Source organism: Brassica oleracea, chromosome C9, assembly GCF_000695525.1.
Source record: "Brassica oleracea var. oleracea cultivar TO1000 chromosome C9, BOL, whole genome shotgun sequence".
NCBI lineage: Eukaryota > Viridiplantae > Streptophyta > Magnoliopsida > Brassicales > Brassicaceae > Brassica > Brassica oleracea.
Window position 1 is genome coordinate 2,797,649 of NC_027756.1, and position 22,619 is coordinate 2,820,267.

Genomic DNA, 22,619 nt, shown 5'->3' on the forward strand with positions numbered 1-22,619 from the left:
TAGTGATGGAAAAGGAAGATAGATGCCTTCTTGGTGTGGGTCCATTAAACAGCGGCTGCAATTGCTCGCACATTTTCAACTTTTCGAGGTCCAATCATCGTAAGACGAAAAAGAACAATCAACTCTCTCCTCGAATCAGGAGAGACTTTTGGAATTCAACTTCGCTTCCAAATTCGGTGATGTCATGCACTACGTACTTTCTCTTACAGAATCCAAACATGCCACTCAATTTCTCTGAACATTAATTTTATTTATTCGTAACCGTCTCTTTAAAAAGATTCTCATTATTTACTTGTTTCCCTATTTCTTAGAAATATAATATCTTCTATATATTACTTGAGAAACATTACAACTTCTTTTTGTAGTCACGTGTCATCAATAGGATGATTCTTAGAATCATTAGAGAAATATGTTGTTTCATCTAATTATATAATAAATTTTTTATTAAACAAACAATAAATTCATTATTAATGTACTTTATTATTTCCTTAAATAAAATTTACGGAATTGCCTAATGTTGCTAAAGTATATATGACAATTAATGATTTTGAATAATAAAGATTTGATAAAAATCAGTGTATCTTCTGTCATATTTGTTTAATATTAAACTATTAAATAACCACAATAACCATATAATAAAAAAATTTAGATTATTTTGTATATGTTATATTTTAAATTTTTAAAAACGACTATAAATTACTAAAACTTTTAAAAGTCTCACATTCAAATGATTACAAAATTATATAAGTAAAAAGTAAAATTTAATTAATTATTAAGGATTAATATATATATATATATATATCGTTTTAAATTAAACTATAAACCATATAAAATACATAAATCTTTTAGTTTCAAAATTTACTTTGAACAATTTTTTGGTAAAAATTTTAAACGAACATTGACAACTTATTTTTTAAAAATTAATCCCACAATTGTAATTTAATTTTTTTTTCTATAAAAGATACAAATGATCAAAAAAACTATATGAATAAAAATAATCATTTAATAGACATTAATATTAAAAATATACTAAAATATACTATGTATGTTAGTATCATTAAATTTAATTACATATTTTATCAAATATTAAAAAAAAATTTAGATTAATAAAATTGATTTATATGTGCGCACCAATTTAATTATATATTTAATAGTTGCTGACTTTTAATTATTCAATATATATTTATTATTTCATAATATGTAAAAATATTTAATACATAAAATAATTTTTATATATAATATTTATTCCGCGCAAGGCGCGGATCTTAACCTAGTACTAATATTAAATATTAATACCTATGGCACTCTAAGGCCTCTAGCCCAAATCTGAATACATATATGTCTATTTTAATCTAGTCAAAATAATTTACAGAGAAGTATTTGTATACCATTACTTCTAGTAGGCATGAGCAAAAAAATTGGAACCAAAAAAGGAACCGAAATACCCAAAACTAAAACCGGATTAAAATCCTCAAATACCCGAATAATTCATATATTTCTATATCCGAAATAACGTTACCGAATAGAAACCAAATCAAGAACCGAACGGATATCCGAACATCTAAAAATATAAATTATATATACATAAAACATAACTATTATATTTATAATTTAAATATATATGAAAAGTATCTAAAAAGTTTCCAAACTATTTGAAAGTATCAGGATATTTTTATCCGAAATATCCAAAGTAATCCAAAATATCTAAGATTTGTATCCTAATCATCCTAATTATTTGATATTTTATCTAAAATACCCAATATTTAATCCGAACTACCCGAACTATTCGAAATAACCGAACCGAATGAAAACCGAATTTTTTCCGGGTATTTTCCAGTTCTTAGTTTACTATCCGAACTGAACCGAATCAAAAACTGCCTGAACCGAACCGAACCAAAAATAAGCCAAGTCGTAAATGGATCCTCTAGCTTCCTATCCGATTACCCAATACCCGAAATAACCGAATCGAACCGTTATCCGAAATGCCCAGACCTAGTGTTCTACTTTATGCATGGTTATATTTTATAAGATAAATAATATAATATACGATGGCAAAAAATATAATATATCTATGGCTATATTATATATGATATGATAGATAATACAATATCTATGGCTAAATTATATATAAAAATGTAATATCTATGGATGTACTATATTTAAATGTAATACCTCTGACTATATTATACTAATAACTAAACAATCAAAGAATAAAGAAAAGAAAAAGAAAACAAAACTTTCAACGCAAGCTTTAGAGAAAGAGTCAAAGTCAAACTCATGCCTTCACATTCCAGCCTTGTCCCCTTATATAAACCCCTACGCTCCCACACGTCTCTAACGCTCAAAGCTTCTTTCACAATCTCAAACAAGTTTCAAACGAGGGAGAGAAAGAGACACTAGCGAGACAGAGAGAGATGTGTGATTTATAAACTTTGCGTGGTTTATTAAGATTTTTGTTTCAGTTTTATATTAGATTTAATTTGCATAGTTTATTTTCTAAAAAACATTTTTTAAAATTTTCTATTTAATTTAGTTAACTTTGATTTGATTATGTTCTTATAAACTTTTTTGTGTGTTTTAAAGGTTTTTATTTGAGTTTTATATTGGATTTAGTTTACATATATTTTATTCATAGTCACCAACATGATGATTCAATAATTAACCATGTGTTTATGTTTTAAAATATGATTGCTCTTAAAAGACTAAGAGAACCCGATTAAACCGAATCGAAACACAAACCAAACTGAATACAAACCGATCTAAAAACAAACCAAACTGAATACAAACCGATCTGAAAACAAACCAAACTGAAACCGATCCAAACCAAACTAATTATAATTTATTTCAGTTAGAAATTTTCTAAAACCGAATTAACCAAACCGAAACGAACCCGAACTGAACCAATAAAATAACCGAAATGCCCACCCCTACTTAAAAGTGGGGATCAGAGTCTAAATCAAGGGATTTACATTTATAGGTAGATGATAACATATTTTGAATTGAATGGTTGGCGAGGAACATTAGACTGCGCAACAAGTCAATGAGGGACCCCAACTAGCATTTATTAGTTAAGGGGATTATGTTTTGTTGTCGTGTTTTGGTCTCTGGTTCGATGGTTGAATGTGCTAAAGATACCAAGATGGGTAAAAGATAGAAACTGAATCCATTTTAGCGGATTCCTTAATCTAAAATACTTGTTTCACGAAGACTCCCAAACTATAAGAAGAAATATATGGAAATAAACTTCATCAATATCATCGATTTCATAAGTACTATATATTGTCTGTCTGTAAGCAATTACTTTTCATAACTTGCTTTAGTGGATGATTCTACACCCTCTGCTTTGTCATATTTATAGAATACACTTGGTGATATAGAAGACATGCAAGAGAGGTATTAATTCTAATCCCTACATAATAAAAAGGGAGAAAATATCTCGTGTCGAGACAGTTATCCCGCAGATTAAGAAATTCACAAAGACTGATCAAAAAGGTTGGTGTCCCTGATACTGAGCTTCTTCGATCTTTGTCATTGTCTCAACCAGTTATTCCTAATAAAAATGTATATTTACTTACCCATAATATTATTTTAAATACTTAAATAAAAAATGGAAATATTAAATAAAGATATATAGTTATTAAAATATAGATTTTATGAATATTAAATAATTTAGTTTTTAATAAAGATTTTAACTGCTGCGCGAATGCGCGGATTTGTTTTCTAATAATAATATCTATGGCACTTAACCCAAATCTGAATATATCTATTCTAACAAACTTGTCAAAATAATTTATACAAAAGTATCTGTACGCCATTACTTCTACTTTATTATTGGCTATACTATATATTGATAAATAATATATTATCTCTGGACTCGGGCTATACCCTCACTTCTAGGCTTGGGACTTATTATCCGAGATCCGGATTCGATCCAAGATCCGCTCCGGATCCGCTCCGAAAATAAGATATCCGAGGTGCCCGGATCCGAATCCGGATAGTAAAATCTTGGATCCGTCCAAACCGGATCGGATCCGGATCCGGATCCGGATCCGTACTTTTAAAACACATTAACTTTTTAATTTCATTAATATTTATACTTTATATAATAATATTTATACATAAATTAATTTTGTAATATTATATTTTAGTTTTTACAATATTATAGACATATATATATATATTTATAACTCTTGTATAAATATTTCATTTATGTATTATTTTTAAAATTTTAGTTTTAAAAAAAAAATTATTATTTTTAATTATTTTTGCGGATCCGGATCCGGATCCGGATATCCGCGGATAATAGAATATAGAGACGGATAACCGAAATCCGGATATCCGGAAACCACGAATCCAGATCCGGATATTAAATCCACGGATCCGACGGATCCGGATCCGAATCCGGATACCCTAAATTTCTCGGATATCCGGATCCGTCCCAGCCCTACTCACTTCTACTATATTTATATTTATGGCTTTATTATACAGTATATGATAAATAAATAATATCTATGGCTACATTATATATAAATGTAATATCTGTGGTTATAATACATTTAAATGTACCTCTGGCTATATTATAATAACTAAACAATCAAAGAATAAAGAAAAGAAAAAGGAAACAAAACTTTCAATGCAAGCTTTAGAAAAAGAGTCAAAGTCAAACTTATGCCTTCACATTCCAGCCTTGTCCCCTTATATAAACCCCCCTACGCTCCCACACGTCTCTAACGCTCAAAGCTTCTTTCACAATCTCAAACGACAAGTTTCAAACGACAGAGAGAAGAGAGACGAGCGAGCAAGAGAGAGAGAGAGATGTGTCCTTCTGGTAGGCTTGCGAGTTCCACAACCGCCTCGAACCCCGATTTCCGACCGGCGTTCGAGATCATCGACGCGGACCGCGACGGCAAGATCAGCAGCGACGATCTCCGAGCATTTTACGCCGGGATCCCGAGATCTTCTTCCGACAAGGACGAAGACGAGATGATGATGATCGGGACGATGATATCAGTGGCGGACGCGAACAAGGACGGGTTCGTGGAGTTCGATGAGTTCGAGAAAGTTCTTGAAACGGCGCCGCATGGGTGCAGATCTGGTGACGGGTTGATGAGGGATGTGTTCAAGGTGATGGATAAGGACGGTGATGGGAGGTTGAGCTATGGAGATTTGAAGAGTTACATGGAGTCGGCTGGTTTGGCTGCTAACGACGAAGAGATCAAGGCCATGATTAGATTGGGCGGTGGCGATTCAAACGGTGGCGTTTCGTACGACGGTTTGTTAAAGATTTTCGGGTGTTGAAACCTCTGTTCTTTTTTTTCCACCACTCGTGTTTCAGAACTTTTGTCAGTAATTCAGTTTTGTCTGTTTGCCGGGGTGTTTGTGTCCGTCCATATTTTTGTCTTTATGAATTAAAAAAACAAAAAAAAAAATTGTTGTAACAATTGGTATATCTGTGGTTTTGCGATTGAGGAGCTCCTCTAGTTGACACATTAATAAAAAATGCTGTACTATGGATTCGACTAGTGACCATTCTGAAAATAAGAGGAACGAATATGAAAGAAACATAGAAGAATAAAATTGTAGGAATGAAAGAAAATAATTGTTTTTTCTCAAATTTAAGAAGGAACAATTTTGTTTTTTATTTTTCTACAAAAAAAATGGTAGGAAATGAGAAGGAAAAACTATTCGTTGTGAATGGTGATTTTTTTCAGAAACATTAAGGAATGGATAATTTATCTCTGTTCCTTGGTCACCATTCATATCCTATATCTTTAAACGCAAGAGTATTAGTTGTCCATGAGCTAAAAGCTCAGAAACATCCGCCGTAAATGCCAACATTTGTATGAAGTTTATATATAAATTTTAAGATATAAATTTTTTATATACTATTGATTAGTAGTCAAACTATTATTCGTGCTTTGCTCTTCTAAATGCATACGACCGGATCTTCTCACCCATTTGTTTGATACACACATAGTTTTGCTAGCCTAGCAGTAACGCCCCTCTCTGTGAAAAAGTAAGAGTGTGCGTGGATCAGTTCTTAGCCACTACCTAACATCCTATGAGGATTGGGATCTGAAAGCGACAACGTGAATATATATATAGTTGTTTCAAGTAATTGTAACAATTTCTGGCCTTTGGGATGTAAACCGGCCGGTTCGTGGGTTTATTTCCTTATTATTAGACCATGATGATTAATAGAAGTTCTTAGGGGTGAGGGTCTTACCGTAATTTAAGAACCGGTTCGAACATGCGTAACGGCAACTTTTTCATAGGGTTATTAGAATTTTTAAATAGTTAAATAAAAACAAAAAGACATAGAGTGTCAGGTAAAGTTCTCAAAATAGAACTCGCGAAAGCTCTTTTAGAACCTGTGTTATCATATATCATGATATAAATGGTTTATAATTTACAAACAAAATAAATTTTAGTTGAAAATTTTATTATGTTAAACATTACTCCGAATTCTTATGATTTTAGATAGTAACTTTTAGAAATTCACTGTCGGTGCTGCTCTTACTGCCAAACGTAATTCTTTAAATTTTGTGCCGGTATAGCCTCCGAATCAAAGCGAACCAAACTGTCGAATGGTAAGAGCATGTTTATCCCTTGATACTTAAAGTGTATTTCTTAGTGATTATTTAATACTTTAACTGTACTTAAGTGGGGTTAAGAACCATAGTTAAGAAACTTCCATTTGGAACGGTCCAATGGGAGTTTCTTAATTAGAGGTTTTTAAGGAAAAAAAATTAATTTTTTTTTAAGATAAAATTATTTATTAATTCAAACATATTAAAAGATAACATTTAAAACATAGATATTAAAAAAAAGATAAAAATAAAGACTAGTACAATAATCGAGATTAATTTAGAAAAACATCCGAGCTTAGTAGTTGTCTCCATCACGTCTAAATTTACGCCAAATATGTTCAACCAAATCAGCTTTGAGCTGTTGATGCATTTTTCTATCACGAATTCTTGTTCGAACACCCATCATATTGGCGATATTTGAAGGGATATCTGTAGAATACGTGAGATCGACATGTGAAGTTCCTGTGTCTTCTCCTTGTTGGAACTCTGAAACATCAAAATGAGTGTATCCATCTCGTTTGTCTTTTACTATCATATTATGGAGTAGGATACATGCTCGCATAATCTTCCCAATTTTAGCTTTATCCCAAAAAAGTGCTGGATTTTTAACAATGGCGAATCGAGCTTGCAAGACTCCAAAAGCACGTTCGACATCTTTTCGGACAGCTTCTTGATGTTAGGCAAATAAAGCAGCTTTCGGACCTTGTGGTATTGGAATAGATTGGATAAAAGTTGCCCATTTCGGATAAATACCATCGGTGAGATAGTAAATCAAATGATACTCTCTTTTATTGACAGAGAAAGTAACTTGCGGAGCTTGACCTTTTATTATGTCATCAAAAACATGTGAGCGATAAAGGGAACATTGATATCATTTAAGGTACCAGGAGGTCCAAAAAACGCATGTCATATCCATAAATCATACGAAGCAACCGCCTCTAACACGATTGTGGGTTTACCCGAACCACGTAAATATTGACCTTTCCAAGTGGTGGGACAATTCTTCCACTCCCAATGCATACAATCGATGCTCCCTTTCATCCCGGGAAAGCCACGTTGCTCCCCAATATAAAGTAGACGTTGAAGATCAGCCGGTGATGGTCTTCTTAGGTACTCATCACCGAATAAATATATTATTCCTTCCACAAAATGTTCCACACATAACCGAGCTGTTGTTGCACCGAGTCGTAGGTATTCTTCAACAACATCAGCCGCAGAACCATAGGCCAAGACACGAATGGTTGCCGTACACTTCTGAAGTGGAGAGAGACTAAGCCTTCCGAGAGCATCTTTCTTTTGTCGAAAGAATTCAACTTCATTGGAGAGTCGATCAACAATACGAATGAACAATGATTTGTTCATTCTAAATCGTCGTCGGAAGAGATTTTCAGGATATGTCGGAGTTTCACTGAAATAATCATTCCATAAACGTCGATCGCCTTCTTCACGATTCTTTCGATATGAACTCTTTTTTTTCTTTTTTTTCTTTCGACTTCTTGATCACCATAATGATTGGCTAAATTCTCGAATGTTTGATCAAAATATTGATCAAAATATTCATCAAAAGTTTCATCATCTGCTCCCTCAAAGGTGTCATGAGAAGAAGATGCCATATATGTGATCAAAATTTAGAAAATATTTTGGTTTTTTTTTTGGTGAGAATGAGACAATGAGAGTTAAGAAAATGTTTTGGTTTTTTTTTTGGTGAGAAGGCGACAATGAGAGTTTAGAAAATGTTTTGGTTTTTTCTTGGTGAGAATGAGAAATGTTTTGGTTTTTGTATGGTGAGAATGAGAGAATTAGAGAATGAGATATTAAGAATGTGATAGCTTGCGAATGAGAAAATGTTTTGGTTTTGGTTTTCTGTTTTGTGTTTTGCGACAATGAGACAATGAGAGAATGATCAAGGAGGCTTTGTGTGTTTGCGACAATGAGACAATGAGAGAAAGAGAGAATGAGATAATAGAAAGAAAGAATAACAAGCATAGACTTTACATGAATCGTTTGTGTTTAACTTGGTGAATAACAAGCATAGACTTTATATAGACAACAAACTCATTGTTTTCACTCTTCTGACTTTACAAAATAGACTTTATAAATACATCTTGTGACACATACGGACAATGGCGTGTGACACATACGGCCATCTCCTGTGACCTCTTGCATTTCGTGACTACTCTTCATCTTGTGACCTCTTGCACCTCGTGACTACTCTTCATATCGTGACTACTCTTGTCAGTGTCGTTTGTCTCATTCTCTCTTTCTCTCATTGTCTCATTGTCTCCCTGCACACGTGAATAAGTAAACTTTAACAACAACACAACTAAGCTTTAAAGACAGAGCATCGTAAGCAAGTAAGCTTTATCAACAACACAACTAAGCTTTAAAGACAGAGCATTTCGAACAAGTAAGCTTTAACAACATAAGTAAGCTTTAACAAGAACATAGAAACACTTAACATTGAAACAACCAATATCATACATTGACTGAAGACACATAACCGAGGAACATAGACCAAAGAAACAAATAGAGTTCAAACATCTAAAGACTGAACACACATTACAGAACACACAAGTTCACACTAATTACCCAACATCTCTGTAATTAGTTTCTCCTTTAGAGCTTCTTCAAACTGAGTTATGGGCTCTTTTTTTGAAATGAGACTCTCGAGTAGACCCATCTTTTTAAGTATTTCTTTAGCAGCCAAGTCTTTTTCTTTGATAGACCACATTCCCTTAAACTCGGAGACACCCAGTTCATCAACTTTGCTTCTCTTACCACCTACGCATTTCGCAGCCTTATACACCAGGAGGCCGTTTGGTTGGGTGATCACCATTCGTAGTTGCTTGAGAGCTTGCCTCTTCCCCTCCATCCTCACACTTTCTCTTCTTAGCGCTTGATGATTGTGGTCCATCTATCTTACTACTCGCAAGAGCACACCATTTCTGGTCGTTTTTCAGCTCCTCCCAAGCATGGTGAAGATTAAACTTAATCTTATGGTCGTTGTAGAAGATCACGTGGGCCATTTTAACAACATCATCCTCACTCTGACCACTCGTTTTCTGTCTTGTTGCAGCGGCATAGGCTCCACAGAACTTGCACACGAGGTCGTTCATCTTCTGCCACCTCTGCTTACACTGAATAGCCTCTCGTGCTCCACTTATTTCCACCTTCGGACTAGCTGCGAAGTAGTCTGCTATGCGCTTCCAAAATGCACCTGCCTTCTGTTCATTGCCTACTACCGGATCCTTACTGGTGTTTAACTAGACGCTAATAAGCACTACATCATCAGAGTGAGACCATTTCTTTCTTTCTCTGCGCTGTGTAGTTGAGTCTTCGCAGAACTTGAAGTTTCAGTTGCTTGAGTACTGAACACAGGGAGTTGTGATGATCTAAGATCCCCACCCTCTGAAAAACCCTCATAAGGAAATGGTACACTGTCTTGTTGACTGTGTAACAGATCAACAAAATTGAAGGGTTGAGTATATGGATTCGTAGAGAAAGCACCAGGTATTATAGACGAAAAGAGAAGAAGCATTCATCACACACATTCAACTCTTTGAGTTGAGTTGAGATGAGAAGACATATATCTAACTTCTTTACTACCTAAGCACACACTCCTAACAAGCATTCAACACACGCATTTACACTAACCACAACCTAACAAGCATTTATTAACCTAACTACTATCCAAACTGATATCACGTTTTGCATACTTACCGAGAGTCTAAAGAAGTGTTTGGCTGTCGAGAGCTCATAGAGTGTTAGCCTCTTCACATCATCTTCAACCACCAAATTCAATAACCACTCCTGTGGGTTGTGACTTCAGTAGGAGGAGAGCTCAAAGTCCCTGTCAATATTAGCAAGACAATGAACTTATTGAATTAGATCTCTTCTCAACTTCAACACAATCTCTTAGCTTAAATACAGACCCAAATTACAGAGGCAAATTTAAAATCTTTATACTATGACAAACAATATGATCGTCTTTACCAGTTTGCTAGCTTAAACAACTTTTAAAACATTGATTATGGAACAATGAAATTGAAAGCAGAACGATGAGGTGAGAAAGATACATACGCGGGAAGTGATCTCCAAACTGAAGACATCGTGAGCGAGAGCTGAAAGACCGACGGAGGAGACGCTTTGAATATCGATTGAGTCCTCGTCAGTGGTGGGTTTTCATCATTCTTCACTCTGAGAAGACGAGAACCGACGAAGGAGCCGCCGTAAGGACCGAAAGAAGACAAGAGATGACGGAAGCGACACAATCAGAACCGAGAGAGTCGTCGATTGTGGTGGTTTTAGATCGTTCTTCTGAGGGAGAAGACAAGAGCAGACGGAGTATACGCCATCAGGACAGAGAGAATCGTCGATTGTGGTGGACTTCGATCCTTCCTCTGGCGGAGAAAGCACGACAAAACGGAGGAGAGCGGTGAGGACCGAGGGAGCCGTCGTCGGTGCTGGGTGTCGATCCATCTTCTCACGGAGAATATGGAGGAGACTCAACCGAGAGAGTCGTCGTTCGTCGTCTGTTTCGATCATTCGCATGTGACGGAGTAAACAAGAAGAGACGAAACGGCGAGAAAAGAAAAAAAAATTAAAAATTCTGTGGGGCTGACAGGTGGTTCAAAACCCACGCTTAAAATCGGTTGTCAAAGTGCCCCATTAAAGATCGATAACTCCCCTTTAATATTGCTTGGATTTAATTAATTCACCATTTTCCCTTAGTACCCCTTTAAAAACCACGGGTAGTCATGGTGTAAGAATTTATGGGTTCCCAGATTTAAACCGGCCCGGTTCGTGGATTATTAGAAAACTGTCAAACAACAAGGATTTGATTTGTATGGACTTCTCGTCTTTAATATTAGTGGGTATTACTTCATCATGATTTACGAGCGAGGCCTTAAGCCCACTTCAAAATTATTAATACGATGTCGTTTTGCTACTTCCAGTTCGATTCGATTCTGATTCGATTCGTAGGCTTTCCTGAGAAAACCCTAAATCCCCAAATCAGAAACGGAGATATCGATTCGATTCGATTCCGCTGGCGCAGATGTCTTCGTCTTCTCCGAGTGGTAGCGGTGGCGATGATTTGAGTGAGAGAAGAGGGATTCCCGCCGCGAAATTCATCCAAGATGTGGAGACTTATCTCTCTCAGTCAGGCTTCGATTCAAACTCTGCTCTCGCCTTCCATCAAGAAAGGTTACTCCTTTCTCATTTTCAGTGATCGAGCTTTGTGCCCTTTAGGTGATTGAGCTTATACTGATATGTTTCCCCTCTGTTTAGGCTTCAGCAATATAAAGTTGTTGAGATGAAGCTTCTTGCCCAGCAAAGGGATCTTCAAGTATGCATGTTCTTGTCATTTTCTAAGTATATAAGTGTGTTTATTTATGTATGATGATACAAGTTGTGTTCTTAATCTTTACACTTTGTGCTATCGTAACAGTTTTGATCTATTGGCAGGCTAAGATCCCAGATATTGAGAAGTGCTTAGAGGTCGTTGCCACTTTAGAAGCAAGGAAGGGTACTGGTGAGGTTCGTTGTTTAATTTTTGCAACAATCTAGCCTTTCTTTACTGGTTTTGTATAAATGCTTGTCTGTTTCTACGTTTGATTTTGATTCTGTGATCAGTGTCTTGCTGCTATTTTAATGGTGAATGAATGTAAATGTTACTTGAATTTCTGAATCCTGGATACTGACTTTTTAATTTCATAAGGTTGAACTTGGTTGTGCTTTGATTCTTGCCGCATACTTGAAAACATTTTCTTTGAAAGTCCTGATGAGCATGCTTGCATGCGAAAGTTTGTTTTCTTAGATTGAGGTTGATTGCTGCTAAATAACCAATCAGTTTTCTTGTGCTTATGGGCCCTGTGGTTTATGTCTTTAAGTCGTGTTTGATTGTGACAGTAGAACATGTTGTGTCGCAGAACATAGTTTTAGCTTCGCTGGAAGAATCAACTGAGACATCTTTTAAGAGTTGTTTGATTGTGACAGCAGAACATGTTGTGTCTCGGAACATAGTTATATCTTCACTGTCAACGGAGACATAGATATATGCACGATGTTTCAGCTTTTTATATGAAAATACTCACTTAGTACTGATTCTTGTGCTCTTCATCATTTTTTTGTTCTCACATGGATTTATTTTCTTACAATGCAGTCGCTTTTAGCCGATTTTGAAGTGTCTGAAGGAATATATTCACGGGCCTGTATCGAGGACACAGACTCAGTCTGTTTGTGGTTAGGAGCAAATGTAATGCTGGAATATTCCTGTGAAGAGGTCCATTACTATTCTGAAAACATATTCTCTTCCACGTTATAAGTTTCTTCTTGCACTAGGGACCCTAGAATAAGTTCTTATAATCTATTGTTGTTCCCACAGGCTACAGCCCTTCTGAGAAACAATCTGGAAAATGCTAAAGCCAGCCTGGACGTTCTTGTAGCTGATTTACAGTTCTTGAGGGATCAAGTCACAGTTACTCAGGTACATTATATTTTATCTCTTTCAAGTTTGAGTCAGCGTCTAATTTTTATAAGGTCTGGATTTACTTTTATGTAACTGTCAACGTAGATACAATAGAGATTGAGTAAAGATTATAATATTTTTTGACTTGGATTTTTTTTTTTTTTTTGTGACTTGGACAGGTAACTATAGCGCGTATTTATAACTATGATGTTCATCAAAGGAGGGTTAAACAAGTTACCCCTACTGCTATTGCTGCTGCAGACGCATGAATCACAGTTTCAAATTACAATCGTTAAATTGGAGGTATTATGATATATGCAGCACGGTTTGACTTAACCGGTTGTTTGTAACTGTGATTTTTGCTACCCATATGAAGTTTTGTTTCTGCTATGAACATATGAATAGAACATTAGCATTGTGATCATCGTTTCTCTTGTGTTTTTGGAGTGTTTTGAGACTTATTTGTGTATGTCAAACTATTTGCAGAGTCTGGTGGTCTTGATCATGTTCTACTTAACTTAGAAGTGTTACTAATAAGATATGTTTTCTTGGAAATGTAAGTTCCAGACTATCTAAAACTTTCAACACCCTAATTTTCTACTTTTAACACCATTATTACGTGGAAATGTCATTCTCTTTTTCCACGTAATTAGTCAACACCATTTTATTTTTCATCTCTACAATAGTTTTTTAAAGTAAAATTCAACACCCTATCCCACTTTTCTAATTCATTTTTAAATTAATAACTACATATTAATAATAATTTTGACTGTGGTTAACTTTTAAAAAATAAATGACATAATTTTTAATTTATGTTCATAAATAATTATTTTTAAAATAATACTTAAATAAATATTATTAAAACAAATTACATTGCAAAATTTCAAATACTCACAATAAAATTTTGATTTTGAAATTGATAATTGTTAGGATTTTGGTAAGTAGAAGGATAATTTGTGGAGTTTTGCGAAAGAGTTATTGTTTTGATTCATTTTTGACACAAAATAGAATAATAATAATATTATAGTCAAAACAGATTTTGTTTTTCTATGACGAAATCTATTAAATCAAATATCTATTTATAGAGTACGAAAAATTATAAATTTTAATATATAACTTTTTGTAAAAAAATATTATATAATATAAAATAATTGATCTCAAACATTTTGATGAGATAAAAAATCTATGCAATCTGAACAACTAATAGTTTGCGGACATTTGCACCAATCATGTTTATTGTTTTTAAAACCAAAAAAAAAATCAGCATCGACAATTTTTCTCATTTTTGTGTGGATGAGAATGAGCCAAACTAATCTGGTGAGCCCAAATTTCGTTTTTCAACAGGTTCATTGTGGCTATTCAACCGTTGAAAAAAACTTTCAACGAGCCCATTGTAACTAGTCTTAGCTAAGAGCGTCAGCAAAAAAATGGAAATGAGAAAAATTAAGATTTCATTTTTCTCATAATAACGTTTATTCTTGTCCCTGTCTCACTGATATATATATATATATATATATATATTACTGTTTTATAAATTGTTCAGCGCTTTTTTAGTCAGATGTAATGTAAGTAATATCATGTCATGTAATGATGGTCCACATTTCACTTTCTTTTGCATGTATGTTCATTTCGTTTCTTGGTTACCTCCAAAATATATTTATTTCCTCTTGAAACCACATTCTATGCCAACGATACTATTACATAGCAATATACATCTATAGTATATGGTGTAGATTTAAAATTCGAAAAACCCTGTTCTTCTAATGATTATAAACGATACCAACATTGATGTATATTGGTAATTGGTTACAAAAAGAATAGTTTGGGAGTATAATATTTTTGTTAGTATTGGTCCCAAAAGTGATGTATATCGGTCTTTGTGTAACGTGGTCATATTTTTGTTAATACTAAGATTTAGGTTATGTTTATGTTGATAATGAGATGTAAATGCATTTATAGGTGTCCCACAAAAGACAATTTTTTTGGTTTAACAACCTTCATTTATGTAGGGGCCATGAATTTTCATACCCTCTTTTCGTTTCAAAGAATTTGTGATTTTATTATTCAAACGTTGAATACATTAGATGTTCCGTGTTCGTATATAGGATTCGAATTGACTCAAATTGACTTCCTTATAGACTTATACGATCCACTATAATACATATGTTCATAATTAATATTATTATGAGACTACTATATTATGTATATATAAAATCGAATCAAGATATGATAGCATTATTCTAATAGCGATAAGCTTAAGATTATGCAAGAGATTTGTAATATTTTCAGTGACTTTATTTAAAAACTAAGAAGAAGAAATCTAAAAAATAAAAGGTAGCAATAATTATGTCTAAGATTATATTCTTTTAAATAGATTGTAGAATTGTAAGAAAATAAATGTCGATAATATTTCGCTATCTAAAAATAGGAGAGATGGAGAAATGTACACGGAAAACGAGGGCGATTCTTTTTTTTTATTTTTGTTTGGAGAAGTAGCTGTCTGTCCCCTCAACTAAAGTGAGTTTGTCTGTTTGTGACCAAAAAACGCGTTTTAGGGTTTAACGTTACAATATTTCATTTTATTATCATCTCATCTCTCTTAAATTTGACTTTTTATTCTTGTGATATTCTTGATCTTGGACGCCCTATCACAATTAAACTAATAGTGCTATTTAAATAGGGAATACATATAACCTATTAAAAACTCAAAATCACCAAAGCCGCTATCATCGGGATATGTTCTTACTCGACCTGAGAAATCTCTGTTTCTCTCGTCAACATGTTGTTTTCCCTCCTGCGTTTCACGCAGAACGGATCTTGACCTTTATTCTTCTTCCTCTCCATATACCTTTTAGTTTACAATAATCGATTAAAGACCTATATATAGTATATTCATTCTTATAGTCTATCATTAACCTAGATACTTGATATATATACCAAAATCATATACAAAGATTACACTTTTTTATTAAAAATAAATCGGATCAGAGGGAATCAATTTATTTTAGTTTAATTTGTTGTCTCGTTTGATGTAGGTTGGTATCTAAGTTTCTCTCAGATGTTCCACTAACACTAACAATAATATTTTTCTCAATTCATATAATGTTTTGGTCTCATTCATATGCTATTCTAAATTTGAGTGTCGCCAGTCTCTCTATAACTCTTAAGTAGAGGTTGCTCCGATGCGAGTTTCATATAATATCACCGACTTGTAGAAAATACATCAAGCTTCAAATCAAATGAATACATCTTTATATATGCACCTAGGGCGGCTTAACATTGTTATAGATCCTAGGGCAAAAAAAATAAAAATTTACCCTCTAAGATTTATATTCAGATAATGTTTAACATATTTTTAAAATTTAATCAGTAATATTTTGTATATTTTGATGAAAATAAAACTATATGCATATCAAATATTTTTGGACCATTTTCAATTTTATTTATTATATTTATAATTTTTATATAAAAATATAGACTTCTTAAAAAAATTGGGCCTCTTAACTATTAATATACGGAGGGACACGGGTTTGGGTCCGAGGCGGTCGCACCGCTTATCCCCTCCTCAGCCGGCCCTGTATGCACCTTGTAATCATACAGACGTACGCCTGCCTCATTTGGCTTCGACCGACGATAGCTAACTCTTACTTTTCAGCATTGACAAGTGGCATAATACGTTCAAGACTTTCCAAGTTTAATCTTTCAGTTCAGCATTTGAGTTTTGAATATTATTAATGTCAAAGGATATTCTATCAATGTATTAAGTCAGATGGACAATATCTCTACATATATGTATAATATGTTAACGTCGGAAAGTAAACATACTTAGCTGTAAACCAATTAAATTTTTAAGCAGAGACATACACAGTTAATTAAACTATTACTTTCGAATAGACTTGAGAGAAACTTGGAATATAATGTTTCCTCGTTAAATGATAATAACAATAGAAATAAAGAAAAATAAAAAGAATATTGAAAAGGTTAAGTGAACAAGAATTTAGAATAATAATTTTTGTTCTTGATGGGATTGTAATTAATAACCCTAAAACATCAGGTGTCAACACTATATGGCACACCACCTTTCACTACTTTTAAGTATGGTTTAAAATAATACAATTTGTAGGCGTTTACGACCTATTAATCTACAAATTTAATTATTTTACATAACGTTAAAACATGTTATTATAACGTTGAATGATAAAGAAAATAATCAAAATATTCAAAAAGGAGAAAGATAAAAAAATAATATTAATTTCTTGAAAGATACCTATGAATAGGTTATAGGTTAGAACATTGCACTCTAAATCCGACTATGAAATTGACTGATTAATGATAATTTTTTAAAATTCAGATTTATCATGTATTTGTAACTTAAAATCAAGTATCGATAATTAGATTGGTATAAGCTTTTTACAGTACCTTTAAATTTTTAATGTAGATTTTAATATTTTTTCAAAATGATAATTTTGATCGGTACATTTCAAACGGAATCTCACTTTAAACATATAATAAACTTTTAGATCATTTTAATTAGATATAAAAATAAGACTGATGTGATGTTAAATTTAAGTTTGTCATAATTTTAAATTTAAGATTAATTGGCAATAAGTATATTGGTTTATTACATATCAGCTAGTGTAAGTTTATATCACAGCCATAAGCGTAAAGCTTGGTTGAACAATTGATCATTTTTGACCTTTGACCACTTCGTGTTAAAGAGCATGTTTATTAGGGGTTTTTAGGTTAGGGTTCTTAAATAATTAAGAGTTGGTTCTTAACTTTTTTAGTTAAAAGTTAAGAGACGGTTTCTTATATTCCGTTGAGAACTTCAACCTAATAACCCACCCTAATAACTTCTCAATAATCATACTCTAACTAGCAACCCATATTAAAATATACATTTTCTTAGATCTGGTCTCGTGGTCAATCATATCTATTTACTTATTTGTTTTTAGCTATAGAAGCAATAATTTTATTCTCGGCGATATAATAACTCTACAATTCAAATTTAACAAAACCCGATCTCAACCATGTGCACAACACTTGCATGTATACCGCACAAATGCTACATGTCTAGCATAAATATATACACAAACATAGTTCTAAACAGTTAGCACTAAAATTTTGAAGATATCATACCGGACTAGACCATTTAGTCTAACTAATGCAATATGCTTACATATATATATATATGCGTGTAAAGCTAAAATATTAATGAATATACTTCCTTCGTAAAACACTTTAACATACCGCCTTGCGAGAAAGAATAATCGACAATAAATAAGTATTAGCTTTTAACTAATACAATTATTTTTAAAATAGATGGAGTATGTAATTAGTTATGTCCCAATTAAAGTATTTGTATTCGCAATTTGTTTTGTTTTTTGTTGTTAACGAAAACGTAGGAAAGTGCGACTGTATGGATGTACTTCCTCAGTTTGCGGCTACTACACTTTTTACAAGTTGACCATGTCAAACCCAGTTTTTATATTAGTGCGATTAGGTTTCCATTATGTTTTTTTAATACCTACATATATCATCTTCATTTTTATACGTGTATATATATATATCATCTTCTTAGGACGGTACACTACATTGCATTACACTATATTATTTCGTACTGGAAAACATTGCACATTCACGAAAACCTCACACATGCCGACGTGCATATGGTACGTATGGGTATAGTCTACATATTAATTGGAATTTGGTAAGTACGTATCACTGTAGCATTCTTTTGGGGGTAAGCACTAGCATCGTAGGATTTGATCACGCGTTTTCATAACTTTCTCCGAGTGTTATAAATTAGTATAATTAATCATTCATATAAAGTTATCAACGGTCCATTATCATTAACCTATGGTAGGTTAAAAAAGTAACGTACTTACTGAAAAAGTGTTGCGAGGGGGCAAAACAATACTAGAAAGGAGAGTGGCTTGATACAGAAGCAACCGACATGAGGGTAGGGATAATAAAACAGCTAATACCGCGTAAAACACACACACATGCCTATGATTACCTTCTCCTTTCTGATATTTTGGCCTTTCGATAAACCATGTGCCGTCATATCAACAGCTGCTTGATATACAATTTTACGGTGTTAGACCATCTTTAACGCTGGTTCTAATGTGAACTCTTAAGCCCAAATTTATTTAAAAAATTAAAAATATAAGAATTGGGCTAAGAGGTCGGGGTATTAGTTTATTTCTTTGCGGGTTGAGCGGATCGAAATTTTAACTAAAAAAAAAAACGATCCGCGGGTTGGCGGGTCATGCGGGGCGGGTCGACCCGCGAACCCAAGCCTAACGGTGGTGCTGCTTGTGATCTGCACTTGCACTTATCTCAAGTTGCAGTTCCCTGCCATTCTCGAGCAAAAAAAAAAATCAGTTGACCCAGAAGAAGAAGATGCCGAGGAGAAGGATTACGAGAACTCCGACGAAGAAGATGGGAACCATGGCGTTGAGAGATACGGATCTTCTTCTTCTTCAGTGTTCGATTTCTCTGCATCGATCCCATTCCGCTAGAGACTTTGGCCTTCCTTCAGCTAATGACGTTTTCTCTCAGGTTATCATCACTCTCTTTCTCAGAATCCATATCAAATTTCGAGGAGTTATTGACTAGATTCGCTGCAGGAACTGAATGATTTCTTATTTTGGATTAAAATTTGTTAGATGGATCCATAAAGTTGAACTTTTTAGTGAAAACTTGCTAGAGTTCATTGGCCTTGCAAGTCTGTGAACTGGTTTGCTTTACTTCTGTGTAAATATTTGCAGATATCAGGGCCACCAGAGTTTCTAAACAACCGTACAGAAGCTGATGAAGAAGCCACTGCTAGAGATGCTGAGCATGCTAAGCGTATGACCCAGTAAAAAGAAGAAAGCTAAACCTAAAGGTACTCTATCCACAACTTGTTTGCATCTTTGTAGCATTTTGGTTGATCTCAAGAATGAAAGGTTCACCTTTTGATGATGTTAATTGTGTATCAACAAAAGAAAGTCCTGCAGCCAGTGCCATTCTTATCCTCATGTTTAGGTTCACATGATTAAAGAGTTGTACGTGAAAGGTTAACTTTTGTAGAAGCTTGGTTTAGGGTACTTTAAAGCATACACATTGTGAATTAGAGAACCAGGAACTGAGTTGTTGTATCTATTTAATTTGGTCTCTCAGTTCTGCTTATGAAGGCAACTTCATACTTACTGTTTCGGCTGGTTTATAGGTGTTGTCATGGAAGCAAAACCTCAGCTTGTGGGGATCCATGAGAGAGTCAGAAACAATATTGATGCACAACCTTCTTAAGAGAATGGTGGAAAGCGAATATCTACTGCAACCAATCCAAATGCAGAAGAAGCTGCAGATCTCTTGAGGTATGGATATATATCCCTTTGTCTCTTCATCATTCTTTCGTGAACTCATATTGCAAAATCCGAGCTTGATTACTGGTTGCGTGTGGTTGATTATCTCAGGTTCGAGCTATATTGTTGGATCCTTCTTGCTCTGGCTCTGGAACCATTACAGATCGTCTGGACCATCTCCTTCCTTCTCATTCAGCAGGTTCAACTGATTCTTCTCTGTGTATATGTGTGTTCTATAACAAATTTGTTATCCTTCTCCTTCGTGATGAAAGTGTTCTAAAACAATTTGTTTTTCCTTCTTCTTTGTCCTTCCTTTGCTCTAAAACAATTTGTTCTTAATATTTTTTTTTAAGAACTTTTGAATAAAAAACTTGCATTGGACCACACAAATATTCTCATCTCTTAATTAATCTCTTAAATTCACTTTTCCAACTTAAAAATATTTAAAAAATGAATAAGAGCTTCTAAGTGTCTCTTAGGAATAATGATGCTATTACTGCTTTGGGTCACAAGAGATGGCTCGGGTCCATGACCATGACACTTCATTCCCATCACACACGAAAGGTAGTGTAATGAAAAAAGCGTGTAACCCACCGCCCAACAAAAGTGTCATAAATTTTTATTTTTAAACGAAACGGAACTTGAGATAGAGAAATGAAAATGAAATTGTAACCAAGAAAAAAAATTAAAAGTGATGCTGCGATTTATTTTCTTATGCTAACAATAAAATTATAACTGGCTTTAAATGGTGGAGGCATGGTTCAATAAATAGTTAAAGAGGATTTGGTGACTGGTGACTTGTCGGAGAAGAAGCAAACTCTCTGCTGACGTATGTTTTGTGTCAGTTTTCCTTTATTGTAACTGTGTTTTTTAAATTCCTGTTTTTAGAAGAATATAGCAAAATATGTTAGAAATAATTTAAATACACTAAAAAATTATTAAATGGGCGTTTATACTAGTGATCATGTTTATTTAATTATAGTAGTAGTAGTGCCTTTACTTTTGATCTTTAAATTAACCTTTGATATTTTTACTAAAGTTAATGGAAAATTAACAAACAAATATATTCAATTTCAGTAAAAAAACAAATATATTCAATTAACTTGTGCAACTTTTTCAGAAAAAAGTTAATGTGTGCAATCGGCGACAATATGTCAAGTAATTTTATATGTCAGAATCACATACTATTTTATTTTCTCGTAAAAAACGTTTTAATGGAAAAGACAACTTGCCGTTAAAAGTTCAAATCAAGGAAAGCGGCCCGGAGCTTAAAATAAAATTGAAAAATTAATGGTGCAATGAATCACATGTGGCACACCTTTTTCGTTTTATATTCTACTCCCTACGTTTTTAATATAAATTGTTTTTAAAAAGAAATTATGTTACAAATTATATGATGTTTTCGGTTTTCTATGTAAAATTTATTAACACTTAATGTTATATGACCATTGATAATATAACTTCTATTTTATTATTGGTTAATTTATGGTAAAATAAATAATTAATGATGTTTTCGTTTAGAAAATATAAAAAATTAATGATTTTCTTAATTCATGTGCATAATTCTAAAACGATTTATATTAAGAAAATGGAGTGAGTAAGTATCTTCTATCACGCGCCACTCATATCTTTCGGTCCACTGTTTTAGCCCCCTTGCTAGCATATATCCCCACTGCACACAAATTACTCCTGTAATTGCAAAAGTAGAGTTAAATATGTTTCTTCGGTTTCTAATTTTGTAAATATACCGTTGAAGCTTCACATTTTTGATCTTCACGTTAAGAATCCAGCTGATATTGAATTGTTACCTTCAAAATCCACATACTTATAGCCCATCACCAACCATTTGCAAAGAGTTACATTTTTTACGCTCGTAGTAAAAAAGAAATGTAAACTCCGAATAATATTTGGACCATAATAAAATGAGAGACCAAAAATTAAATTTCCGGCGAAGGACGGCACCGTCACGATGCCGTTCATGACCGTACGTCTTCCATGACTGGCGTTTACCGGTACCAAAAATTTTAAATTTTTTATTATATATATTTTTGTATCATTTTAATTACTTTTTAAATATTCTTGCCCGGGTAAATGAGAGGACATAAAATAATAATACAAAACTAATGGGAAACCTCCTGATTTCAAGCTGTTTTCCAGAAGAACCCAAACTCCACAAAAGCTATATTCACACCTCTCTCTCTCTCTCTT

At 33.5% G+C, this 22,619-nt stretch overlaps 3 protein-coding genes and 1 pseudogene across 3 annotated transcripts; 3 read left to right on the forward strand and 1 right to left on the reverse strand.

Moving 5' to 3' along the window:
• The first annotated feature begins 4,707 nt into the window (after positions 1-4,707).
• LOC106315624 (calmodulin) lies at positions 4,708-5,480 on the forward strand. Its single transcript, XM_013753417.1, has one exon. The coding sequence runs from the start codon at positions 4,816-4,818 to the stop codon at positions 5,296-5,298; it is 483 nt and encodes a 160-aa protein (XP_013608871.1). The 5' UTR covers positions 4,708-4,815; the 3' UTR covers positions 5,299-5,480.
• Positions 5,481-8,770: 3,290 nt separating this feature from the next.
• Positions 8,771-11,069, reverse strand: LOC106314108 (glutathione S-transferase T3-like). The gene is made up of 4 exons (XM_013752042.1): positions 10,828-11,069; positions 9,952-10,039; positions 9,395-9,853; positions 8,771-8,875 (listed from the first exon to the last, which is right to left on the reverse strand). The coding sequence occupies exons 1-4, from the start codon at positions 11,067-11,069 to the stop codon at positions 8,771-8,773; spliced, it is 894 nt and encodes a 297-aa protein (XP_013607496.1).
• A 478-nt stretch (positions 11,070-11,547) lies between these two features.
• LOC106315590 (probable prefoldin subunit 3) lies at positions 11,548-13,598 on the forward strand. The gene is made up of 6 exons (XM_013753357.1): positions 11,548-11,795; positions 11,880-11,937; positions 12,057-12,128; positions 12,754-12,873; positions 12,976-13,077; positions 13,239-13,598. The coding sequence occupies exons 1-6, from the start codon at positions 11,647-11,649 to the stop codon at positions 13,326-13,328; spliced, it is 591 nt and encodes a 196-aa protein (XP_013608811.1). The 5' UTR covers positions 11,548-11,646; the 3' UTR covers positions 13,329-13,598.
• A 5,732-nt stretch (positions 13,599-19,330) lies between these two features.
• On the forward strand, positions 19,331-20,691 carry LOC106314109 (annotated as a pseudogene).
• The last annotated feature ends 1,928 nt before the right edge of the window (positions 20,692-22,619 follow it).